The sequence below is a fragment of the Corylus avellana genome, chromosome 1 (genome assembly GCF_965113065.1).
Source record: "Corylus avellana chromosome 1, dhCorAvel1.hap1.2, whole genome shotgun sequence".
Taxonomy (NCBI): Eukaryota; Viridiplantae; Streptophyta; class Magnoliopsida; order Fagales; family Betulaceae; genus Corylus; species Corylus avellana.
In genome coordinates, this window is record NC_142490.1 from 19,530,865 (window position 1) to 19,543,524 (window position 12,660).

Genomic DNA, 12,660 nt, shown 5'->3' on the forward strand with positions numbered 1-12,660 from the left:
TCTAACATTCTTACGTTTTACATTACATTAATTATTTTTTATTATTATTCAAATAAAAAAATTACTACAGACAAATATTTTTATTTTTTTATACAAAATATTATTATTTCTTTTTTTCTTATGTCAATCAAATTTACTACAGTTTCACTTCTTTTCTCCATTCCATTCTCAAACATAGCCATTATTTTCTACTTTGCTTGTCCACTCAGCTCAACAAACCAACTCCGGCGTACTCGTGCCGACCCATTAAATGTAGAAGGGAGGAGTACAATAATTTTTACAATATTTCTAACGTGTTTTTTGGTTTTTTGGTTTTTTTTTTTTTTGGTTTTAATCCCATGTCTATATTATATATATCTACGCAGCTTTGCAAGTGGAGCTGGTGGAAAACTCTTGTCAGTGGAGAGGAGATGGCTGCAAGATGTCTTCTATATGTTTGTTTTATTGTACTACTCATCTTGTTGCGTATTTGCATGGAAGCACAAGCTGGCCTGCTATGGCCTACTCCTGATGAGGAAGGTGATGATCATGGGTTTTTCTTCTTCTTTCTGTCTATTAATTTATGTGGGTGAACTTTGGAAATCAAAATCTATAAATTCAGGCCTCACCCCAATGACGCTTTTAGTGGCAGCATGCCATATACACTGTGGTATGTAGAAGGGCAATACTGCCATCTAGTAGACAGTTATCTGTGGATACACAATGGTGACTTTACTGCTGTAATTTGGTCAGCTTTCAAATGTGGAAGAATTAACCAGAATTCGTTGAAGTCTCAAATAATTTTGTCATGGAATTTACTAAATCAACAACAAAAAAGTTGAGACACTACACTTCCAATAAAAAAAATTAACTTCGATAAGATTGATGTGTGCAGTGGAAGCCCTTGGTGAAATAGCTAGAAAATTAGGGAAAAAGGACTGGAAGTTCAGCATAGATCCATGCCTTAATGACAGTACAAGCTCGTACAATAATAGTGTCAGCTGCAATTGCCACTACCCTGGAGGTGTTTGTCACATAGAACTCATGTAAGCTCTCTTCCACAAAATCCTTCAATAATTTTCTTGATATAGGGTTTTCTATGGTTGGCTTAATTTTTTATGATTTATTTCTGTTTTGGATTTTTAGGTTTTAGGATTTAGTTCTTTATAATTAATTCTTCGAAATGTGATATCGAACGTTTTTGGAGAAACTGTAGTTACTATCTTATGTGCGGAAACAGAGAATATTTGGAAAACAGAGAATATTTGGAAATGGCAGCTTACTTGATGTTGCTGACCATTCTTTCATTTATAGAAGAGTTCGTAGCTTTACAAATGAAGATAAAGATAACATGTAACTAAATTACAAAATTCAAATAATACATTTAAATAATACAGATATCTATCTTATCAACGGAGAAGTTTGAATATTAGAGGATGACTTATCCAAGTGATAATCATCATCTGATATTTGAACTGAAAATCTCTTATCAGTTATACCAGCTGCTGACTTGGAATCATTGGTAGTAGATAATATCTTAACATCTTATGCTATTATTCTATTTATAATATTGTTTTTATTGAAGTATCAATTTATTCGATTGATATCTTAATTTAAATAAAGATCCAGAGCAACCAAAATATGGGTGATAAAAATAGTAAACGGAATTTTATTCGTGTGTGTTCTTCAGATTAGAGAGATGGGTTACTTAGGATATTTCTATGTGAAAGCTAAATCGTTAGAGATTCATTATGAGATTGGGATTGGTGGTGTCTGTATAGTAGAGAGGAGTCGACGTACTTTCCGAGAGTTGGGTAAGCGTAGTTTGGCTGATGAAATTGTTGGAGGAGTTGATCAAAGGAGAAGACCCAAATGAATTTTGTAGGACATTTCGAGGGGGCAATCCGACGTATATCATGCCGCAACGGGAAAACAATCATGGCAGGTTCCTGGAGTTGTCGGATGCATCAACACATTTGTTGTTTGTGGGAAGTTAGAGCTGTGGAGGAGAAGATGAGCAGTAGCTGTTAACAAACATTTGATCATGTGCAGTGATAATCAATGAATACTTAAGGATTCAGAAGAATTATAATTTTAGTTAAAGCAACATAAGGTCAAGAAGCTAGGTGAACAAATTTTGGTCAAGGCAGTGAGAAATATGATGTCTTGTGATATATTGATTATGATACAGGTGAGAAAGGAATGATGTGGTTGATACCAAGATGTAGGTTCTACTTATAGTATATAGTGGCATCATGAAAGTTCTCAAACTAGAGTGCTAGACCCTTTTGATATTTCTAATCTATGCTCAGTCACCCTTGCTCCAAGCTCATAATTTCAAAAGTTGAACATTTGATTGGATTATGGTTTACTTGTTAATATCATTTCCATACAGAAAACTTAGTGGGGAGGATCTTGCTGGTATACTTCCATCAGCTCTGGTGCAGCTACCATACCTGAAGCATATGTAAGATGAGTAACCATTATTTGTTTTACTTATTAGCGCCCAGAAATTGATTTATGCTTCTGATTGCAAAAATTCCTCTTGATGTAAGTGACTTCTCGGTTCATTTCCAAGGTTATCCAATAAATGATCATTCTTATTGAATAAGATGAACTCACTGCAGGTCCTTCACTGGGAACAACTTGTCAGGACCAATTCCAACGTACTTGGGAAACATAACCACTCTTGAATATTTGTATGCTCTTATTATGCCTTTCTTTCACACTAATCATTTACACTGTAAAATCATGTCATAGTTTTGCTTGGCCTGGGCTTGCTTTAATTTTTAATGCATTACTCAGGAGCATAGAAAACAATCTGTTTTCTGGAACTGTTCCACCTGAGCTTGGAAATTTGGTTAACTTGGAGACTCTGTCAGTATTTCTTTCTCCTCTTTTGTTTGACTTGTCATATCACAGTTGTTTAGTCATTTCTAAATTCTCAATGATTTACTTAATCACTTTACATTTGAATTGCTATGAACTTTACTATTTGTGACTGCAGGATTCTTAGTGCTAACAATCTAACAGGAGAGTTGCCCGCGACTCTCACCCGCCTAAACAAATTAAGAGAATTGTAAGTGTTTATAACCTTTTAAACTACCGTACTTATGATAACATTAGATTTCTACTTGAAAAATCCTCAATGTTTGTGTAATTTTATTTCTTCATTTTCGGCTATGGGCAGTAGGATTAGCAGTAACAACTTCACAGGAAAGTTACCAGATTTTTTCCAAAGTTGGAAGCAACTTGAGAAATTGTAAGTCTGTGTTCCTGTTGTCCATTCTAAATCTCCTTCATGTAAAAGTTTTAGGTTGTATTGTTATTGACAGAGAGATCCAAGGTAGCGGTCTCAATGGGCCAATCCCTTCTAGCATATCTGTCTTGAAAGATTTAATTGAACTGTGAGTTAAGCTTTCAAAGTTCATATTTCTTGAGTTTCGTTATCGCTATAAATTCGTATTTGCAATAATTCCTTAATTGTGCAATTCTATGCAGAAGGATCAGTGACCTGCATGGAGAAGGTTCAGACTTTCCACCTTTAATGAACATGAGAAACATGAAGGAATTGTGAGTAATTATTTTGATCATAAAATGCAATGGAATTAGAATAATTGAAATGAACTGTTCAGAATTGTGATAATAGAAACCGAGTTTGTTTTGCAGAAAATTGAGCAGCTGTAACATCTCTGGAGAAATCCCTGCATATATACCAAATATGACACATCTTGGAAAACTGTAAATGTGTTCTGCTCAGGGGAATATATCTTTGTGGTTATCATTATTATGAGATTATTATACTGTCAACACATTCATAGACACATAATTAAATATGAGTTTTCCTTCATCTTTTTCGTTGCATATGTATATATTTAGGTATCAAAGTTTTAAAATGTAGGGAAAAATATATTTTATCCTCTTGTGATTAGGCATAAAACAGGGAACTCCCTTGAAATTCAATGCTACATCTTGTCTTGTTAAGATATTAAAATCTTAAATCAAGGTGTTCTTTATGAATAACTTATGCCTGCAGTTTATATATATGACCACATTCTTAATGGTAGTGGCCATTTTTATCTTGTTTATTATATACAGTTTAGTTGTTATTAAACAACTTCCTCCCATGACATCCATCTTGCTATATACTTGCAGGGATCTCAGTTTCAACAGATTGGAAAAGGAAATTCCAGAATTCGAAGGTCTAAAAAATTTGACGAACATGTAAGCTTTGAATACTTATGAGAGAAACTAACGTACATTGCAATGCATAGGAGACCTTGCAGATTTTGTGATTCTATGTATTGTGCAGCTTAGTTGTTGAACCATAAGAGTAGTCTAATGATATAAAGTAAGAGTTTGATCAAAATGTGATTATGTTGCTTACTGAATAGGTATCTAACAAGCAACTTGCTTACTGGGGACATTCCAAACTGGATCTTGCACAGTAATCAGTATGATTTTTGTACTAAAATTTTTCAAAATTTTCCAAGAGGTTTATTTTCACTTCTGTAGTTTCTTTAGGCTGCAGGGGAAATTACATTAGAGGAATATGTTTGTTTGTAGGAACATAGATCTTTCTTACAATAATCTCACTCGAAGCCTCGCAAATACTTGCACAGGAACAATTCTGTAAGAATATTCTTTTCTTTTACTTTAGCTTTGAACATTTAGCTCTATTTTACCCTCTAATCTTTGGAAAAACTTGTTTGTCATTTCTTCAGGAATTTGTTTAAAAGCTTTCATGGACGGGAAAACTCGTAAGCTTCTGATTTATTTTACTTTTAAATGTCAATTTATTTCCATACTCTTATTTTACAAAAGCCAACTCTTCTTTCTTTCCCTACACTAATCAAGAACACTCGGTGAGTGCCCAGACGACAACCAATGTTTAGAAGGTAATATAAATTTACACATCTCTTTGAATCTAATTATGATTTGATGCTTCAATTTTGTTGGACCTTCTTTTCGATAATTTCAAATGGGAGACAAAGCCCATTTAATATTCAAATTATAAATTTTAATAAAATATGTAACATTATTTTTGTTCCATTATGTTAGTTTGTATCAGAATACCATTAACATGCTGTTGTTTTGTGTAGATTACAATTCATTGCATATTAATTGCGGTGGAAGCAATACAACTATTGGACCCATAATTTATGAACGGGATATAGACCCTGGAGGTCCATCAAAATTTTATGAAGCAGGAGATAAATGGGGATTTAGTACCACTGGACACTTCCAAAATGCTAAAAAAAATGACCAAAATTACATAACAAATAACGTATCTGTTCTTAAAATGGATGACTATGAATTGTACATGAATGCACGTGTGTCTCCCCTTTCTCTCACATATTATGTGAGGTGCTTAGCAAATGGAAAATATACTGTGCAACTTCACTTTGCGGAGATTGTATTGAGAGGCAATAAATCTTCGTATAGTCTTGGAAGACGGATATTTGATGTTTATATTCAGGTACTAAATCACATAAGTTATGCATTCCATGTTTTTTGAAGATGATTTGATTCAATTGCTTAATATGTTGCAGGGGGAACTAAAGCTAAAGGATTTTGATATTGAAAAAGAAGCAAAAGGGGTTGACAGAGCAGTCATTAAGAACATTACAGCAGTTTCAGTTACTAATAAAAGTCTAGAGATTCGATTTCATTGGGCTGGGAAAGGGACAACAGCTGCTCTAGAAAAAGGAACATATGGTCCTCTCATATCCGCCATCTCTGTGAATTCTAGTAAGTAATGTAGTTGGTTCTTTATTCATTCTTTTTCCAGTTGACATGTTAGTATATCTCTCTCTCTCACACACACACACACAGACTTACCTGCACTTCATGATCTTTTATTATCAACTATTTTTTGGGAAACTATACTTAACCCCATCGAACTGACACCTCATTTACAACCACACCACTAAACTTTAAAAAGTGAAAATTGACCCCCTTAAATTATGAGGCACTCACTTTGCCCACACATGACTGTTAATTTGAACAACATTTTGAAGAAGGCATGTATAATGGACATCTTAAGTCATGTGTGGGTCATGTGATGTATTTTCTATCCAAGTTAACAGAAAATTCTGATGGAGGGGGCAAAGTGAAAGTGCCTCATTTAAGGGGTTCAATTATCACTATTTAAATTTGGTGGGATGATTGCAAGTGGGGTGCCAGTTTGCGGGATAAGTGTAGTTTCCTCTTTCTTTTTTTTAAACCTAGAGCAGATTGGTGAATAATAGATTGAATAGCAGATATAGAGGAAGCTGTTGTATAATTAGTGGAAGAACAATCCAGATGCTGCCTTTCCCTTCTTTTCTGTAGCATCTTTGTACATTCCAATCATATCGTGTTTCGGATTGATCACATAAATTTGTGCCTTTATATACAACACAAATATCAGAATGCAATCTTAAGATTAATCTTCTTGCAAATTTTTCTTTTTCATATAGACTTCAAAGCTAGCAATTGGAAGAAAGTCATTGCAATTGGAGCCGTAGTTTTCGCAGTATGTGTTATTTTTATGATTTTGGGCATTCTTCAATGGAAAGGCAGCTCGGGAGGCAAGATATCAAGAGAAAAAGGTAATAAGTACTATGCAAATCTTGATGTAGAAAGGATTAAAAAAAATTCAATTTCTCCAACTATATGAGTAGTCATTTCATGTATTGTGTTTGAAGGACTCAATACTCTATTGCAGACTTCTAATAGACTTTTTTTTTTTTTTTTTTTTTGGCTTTATGCCTAGATGAGGAATTAGCGATCCAAACTAGAACGATGAAAAGCAGCTACATGATTGCATAGAATATGAACCAGTCGTTATAATACTTTTTGAAAAACACCCAATGACCCCAAATAACAACTAGAAGGGGGTGAATAGGTGTTTGGAGACGATCACAACCAACAAAAATATCCAAACCACAATAACAATCACCAAAATTAAACTAAGGAGTAAAGAAATAAGACACAAAAATTTTTATGACGAAGTGGAAGCCTTTTGAAAAATTATTCAAAAGTAAAACCGCTCTTGAGGCGGCTAACCTCAGGAAACTTATCCACTATAGTAGAAAAATTACAATAAGTTTATACTTACAAAACCCTTGTAGTTAAAATTTGACCTGTACCCAACAAATGACTCGTTTGTCTTTTATCGAAGTAGCTTTAGAACTCTGGCCTTTCTTCTATAACATTTCCTCTACAACCAAGAACTCTAGTGGCTAAAGTTTTTGATCTGTGTGGTTTAATGGAATAGAGAGATTTCAAAATCAAAGCATAGGAAGATAAATTCACTCTCTAAGAACAAGCTGCCTTGGACAAAATGATCTCATTCAAACGCCATTCAATCGAGGTTGCAAACAAGCTATTTTTTCCTTCACTTTGAACCAAGTTTTTGATATCTTTTGAAGACCAACTTCAACCTCAAACCTAGACTTACAACATAACAAGTTTTGACATTGAATTTGCCAACATGAAACCTAACAGTACGTGAAATTAGAGTGTTGCATTTTCAACTTTCTTCATAAATGAGCTCACAAGTTTACTATGTAAATTTTAGTTCATTGCTTATTTTTAAATTTTAATTGATGGTGCTGTTTATGAGAGCAATGATTAGATAGTTAAAGCTCACTACTTGAGCATAATATATCTTAGAATCAGTCCATTTCAAGTGTGGGAGAGGAAAATGGGTAATTGACTTTGAGTTGATTTGTTTTCACATACCCACAAAGTCGTATAAGATTGAGCTTTTTTGTAAGAATTAGAGTTGGTGTCTTTTAGTTGCATTTCTTGGTATGGTTCTCTAAAAAATCATCTAATCAATCTAGAGGCACTCAAATACAAAATTAAGTTGTCTAATTTTTTTCTAAGATTCTGTCAAACATCTTAGGCTCATTCTTTTGACAGAATTGAAAACATTGGATCTGCAAACTGGTTTCTTTACCTTCAAACAGATCAGGGCTGCCACTAACAACTTCGATGCTGCAAATAAGATTGGGGAAGGTGGTTTCGGATCCGTCTACAAGGTGTCCTAGATTTTATATTCCTTTCTTTCTCTTTCTCTTTTTATTTTATCTCCTATTTTTGTGAATATTTTGCATGCATGTTCTTATTTGTTTTCTTTCTTATTGGTAACATAAATTATAGGAAAGTCTTATGTGAATACTTGAAAGTATGTATTTTAAATGCAGGGAATACTGTTAGATGGTACTATAATTGCCGTTAAGCAACTTTCTTCAAACTCAAATCAAGGAAACCGTGAATTTGTGAATGAAATCGGCATGATATCTGGTTTACAGCACCCAAATCTTGTTAGACTTTATGGATGTTGTATTGAAGGGAATCAACTATTTTTGGTATATGAATACATGGAAAACAATAGCCTAGCACGTGCTTTGTTTGGTAAGCATAATGTTTTTATTTTAGTATTTTATTTTGACTTGAAGCATAAGTTGATGAATTCCCAATTGGACCATCTACAAAATATGCAGGTTCAGAGGAATACCGCTTAAAACTGGACTGGCTTATGAGGCAAAAAATATGTCTTGGCATAGCAAGAGGTCTAGCTTTCTTACATGAGGAATCAACACTAAAAATTGTTCATAGAGACATCAAAACTACCAATGTGCTACTGGATAGGGATCTTAACCCAAAGATTTCTGACTTTGGTTTGGCCAAGCTTGATGATGAGGAAAACACCCACATCAACACCCGAGTTGCGGGAACAACGTAAGCTACCTTTTTCCCTATTTCCTTCAATGTGGAGTCTTTCTGTAATTCTATTCTTCATTTTCTTTTGGCCTCCCAAGGATTAAGCACTATTGACATCCTGGATTAAGTATTTGGTACAATTTCTACTTGTTTGTTGCTTACATTTGCAACTCAACCATGCTTATACAGGAAAATTCATGGCTACATGAATCATATATCTACCAATATTCATGCTTGGCAAACTTGCCTATACATGAAATATGTATTATTAACCTGCTATAACTATCATATGCCTCAATCCTTGATGTATCAAAAAATCAGCTCAATTTCCTAATAAAAATAAAATTGCTGGATACAAGAAAGCAAAAAAGGAAAGAAAAAAAAAAAACAAAACAAAACAATCTGTCTATTAGACTATTAACACAAACACTCTGACTCCTAAATCTTGTTCTTTGATTGCATAATTACATGATGTATTTCTGGTACCCAAGTTTCTCTTGATGTTGGACTTTGTTGAATATGAAAGATCAGAGCTTCATACTATTGGCCTTTTTTTTTTTCTAGAGCATTCATACTAGTGATCTAAGTTATAATATGATTTTTATTTGCAGAGGATACATGGCACCAGAATATGCATTATGGGGTTACTTAACCAATAAAGCAGATGTTTATAGTTTTGGAGTAGTTTCATTGGAAATTGTCGCTGGAAAAAACAACATGAAGTATCGACCAAATGAGAAATACGCATGCCTTTTAGAATGGGTAAGATTGATATCTTTCTTTTAACACACTCTACTATAAATAATGTTGGGAGGCCTAATTGCTTCTTTCTCCTCTTTTCTTTTTTATCTTTTTTTTTTGAAGGGGGTGAGGGGAAGGCATTTACCCTTTTCTTTTTCTGTGTATGTGGCTGCTTTGTTCTCATATGTTGATTGGCTACTTCTCATTTCCATTCTCTTTTCTATACTTATTGCAGGCGCTTGTTCTACAAAAAGAAGGTAATCTAATGGAGCTGGTCGATGCAAAGTTGGGTTCCAAGTTAAATAAGGAAGAGGCTATTAGAATGATCAAAGTAGCTCTCTTATGCACTAATCCATCGCCAGCACTTAGACCCACCATGTCTTCAGTAGTAAGCATGCTCGAAGGCCAAACCATTGTTGATGAAGTCACCTTGGATCCGAGTATATATGGTGATGAATTGGGGTTTAGTGCCTTGAGAGACCAGTTTGAACAACTCCATTCAAAACCAACGATCACAAGTGCAGCAAAAAGCCTTATGAATTCATCAGATATGATTTGGGTCGGATCTTCTTCTACATCTGCCCAGGATCTCTATCAAGTTAATCTTGATTCTCAGTAATATGATGTCTCCAATATCATTTGTATTTGGTATGATGTCTTTCATTCTCTTCTTCTTGACAATTTATTTATATGCCTAGAAATACCATTAGAGTAAAACATAAAGGATAATGGTAGAGTGCAACAGAGCTTGACTAGTTCCAGCTACAAGTAAATCTACAACATAGTTTGGATTCGTATGATGTCTTTCATTGTCTCATCCATTAGACGATGGATACGTTTTTTCTTAGTTTGGTTTTCACATTTTCTATTTAGAAGAAAAAAAATAACATGAGAATTCCAAGAATTATGAATTCAATTCTATGATGCATTATTAATTTCATCAGATTAGATGTATACATTAAAATAGGTAACTGTATCTACTATTTCTTTAATCTCCATTTATATTTAGGAGGTCATTTGAGTAACATTTGAAAATAGACAATAAATAAAATGTTGTATAAAATCTATTAAGTTACTATGGCTATTTTAATAGACAAAATTGTATTTAACTGGTGACACAACATTCTGAATCAAGCAGTAGAAAAAAACAAAATAAAATAAGTTAATCATACAAAACATCAAAATTTATGTGATTTATCTTAACAAAATAAATTTCACTATTAAAAGATAAAGTACAAAATAATAGTCATAAAAAAATCACTCAAACCCAATACATTCAGAGCCTTGCACTCTTCACAAAAGAAGAAACTTTCTTGCTCTCTTGGTGTGGTTGCTCACAAAATTCTCATTTTTTTTGTGTATTAGGTGGCTCAAAATTTTGTCTCTCTATGTCGTGTAGCCGGATTGCACGGATTGAGATTCTTAGCAATTATCTGCTCCAAATTGCTAGTATTCTGGACAGGCAATTGTGAGAGGGCCCACCTACCTAAACATAACTTGATCAAGCACCTACTAGCCCCTATAGGTACTCTCTCACGATTGTCTACCCGAATTGCTAAGTAATTATTGGAGATCTTAATTGGTGTGGCACTCTCTTCGGCAATGTCTCTTTTTGTTTTTCTAACCGGATTTATGCCCCCTTTAATAAGAATAGATGTTGGTTAGGTATTTAATGGAGGCTACCAAAAACTCCTACTTGAAGACTATCACTGTAGTTACTGGTGAATAGTTAAATATTTTTACCAAGCTAACCTAGCTAGAGTAGAAGTCTATTTGCATTCATGTTTTTCCTATAAATAGAATCATATTATATTGTAAATATTACTCAGAGAAATAAGAGCTTAATGCAGCCTTAGAGTTTGATCTTGTGGATATAGGTCATAGACCGAACCACGTATATCTCTAGGCTTAAACTTTAATATATTGATAATAGAAGTATCATAAAAAGAAGAACATAAGTTGCCTCCCAATAGGATTTTAACCTATTCTAAAAGTTGTAAAGACTTTTTGTCTTATCCGTTAGACAATTATAGACACCTTTTTTTTTTTTCTTTTTTTTTCTTCTTAGTTTGATTTTCACATTTTTTTTTTTTCATTCAAAGAACAAAAATATGTGAGAGATAAAGGTTTGTGCCCCACTAGATAATTGGTCCATGCACGTATCCCTCTTTTAGTTGGCAATTGTTAGACGCAAATGAGTTGTTTGTTTGTTTACTTTACTTTCTATTGTCTCTTGGAGGCCGACACACAAAGAAATATCATAGAGAAAAGTGCTTTACATCTGTCAATGAAATCGACCCTGCACTACCTTCGTCAATCAAATCTAGATGTCATGTCACACAAAGTACAAAGTTGCTCAACTTTACTCACCAAGACGCCGGTCACATCTACTTATCTTTCTACAAGTATTAATTAACTTTTTAGCGTCTCTTTTGGCTGTGTATGACAATGAAATGGAATGAAAAAAATAGAAAAATAATATTGTAGCAGATTTGATTAATATAAGATAAAAAATGAGAAATATTTTTATATAAAAAAAAAAAATTTGTAGTAATTTTTTTTACTTGAATAGTAGTGAAAGGTAATTAATGTGATGTAAAAAGTAAGAACATTAGGTTAATTTTGAGAATTTTTTTTGAATTTTTGGATCTAATCCGATCCGGCCCTTTGACAAACACAGCCAAGAGGTCTGAGAAAGCAAAATAAAGACAGGAAAATGCTTTACCTCTAGATGTCATGTCACACAAAGTACAAAGTTGTTCAACTTTACTTGCAGGGTCTCACTAAGACGCCGGTCACATCTACTTATCTTTCTAAAAGCATTAATTAAGTTGTAATTAGAACTCTAAATTTTTTTTTTTTTTTTTTTTTGAAGTATAATATCTCTTATTAAATAATTAATGTGTGACTTATGGTTTGTTTGGATGTGCGTTTGAGCAATTTAAAAATGCGTTTAACACTTAAAATATCTGTTAAAAAAAAAAAACTTATTTGATAAAAAAAAAATTAAAAGCACTTCTAAAGATCTTCAAAGCCCAAAAATGACCAAAATATACTTTTAGCAAAAGCTTAAAAAGCAAAAAGAATTTTTTTTGACTTAAAATTCTATTTCTCAAACATAACCCAAACATACTCTTATCATCCATAAATTCTTTTTCTTTTTTCTTTTTTCTTTTTTTTTTCCTTTTTTTTCCTTTTTTTCAAAAACTACACAGAAAAGCGACA

General features: G+C 33.2%; 2 protein-coding genes across 2 annotated transcripts; both read left to right on the forward strand.

Moving 5' to 3' along the window:
• The first annotated feature begins 328 nt into the window (after positions 1–328).
• On the forward strand, positions 329–2,642 carry LOC148588065 (putative LRR receptor-like serine/threonine-protein kinase At1g07650). The gene is made up of 4 exons (XM_088512299.1): positions 329–519; positions 875–1,025; positions 2,375–2,446; positions 2,592–2,642. Exons 1-4 carry the CDS (start codon positions 339–341, stop codon positions 2,593–2,595), a joined length of 408 nt encoding a protein of 135 aa, XP_088368425.1. The 5' UTR covers positions 329–338; the 3' UTR covers positions 2,596–2,642.
• Positions 2,592–10,228, forward strand: LOC132168634 (putative LRR receptor-like serine/threonine-protein kinase At1g53440). The gene is made up of 20 exons (XM_088512269.1): positions 2,592–2,678; positions 2,785–2,856; positions 2,987–3,058; positions 3,170–3,241; positions 3,315–3,386; positions 3,481–3,552; positions 3,649–3,720; positions 4,135–4,203; positions 4,374–4,433; positions 4,546–4,611; positions 4,704–4,739; positions 4,837–4,877; positions 5,082–5,458; positions 5,532–5,730; positions 6,441–6,572; positions 7,891–8,009; positions 8,175–8,385; positions 8,475–8,712; positions 9,306–9,456; positions 9,671–10,228. Exons 6-20 carry the CDS (start codon positions 3,527–3,529, stop codon positions 10,052–10,054), a joined length of 2,181 nt encoding a protein of 726 aa, XP_088368395.1. The 5' UTR covers positions 2,592–2,678; positions 2,785–2,856; positions 2,987–3,058; positions 3,170–3,241; positions 3,315–3,386; positions 3,481–3,526; the 3' UTR covers positions 10,055–10,228.
• The last annotated feature ends 2,432 nt before the right edge of the window (positions 10,229–12,660 follow it).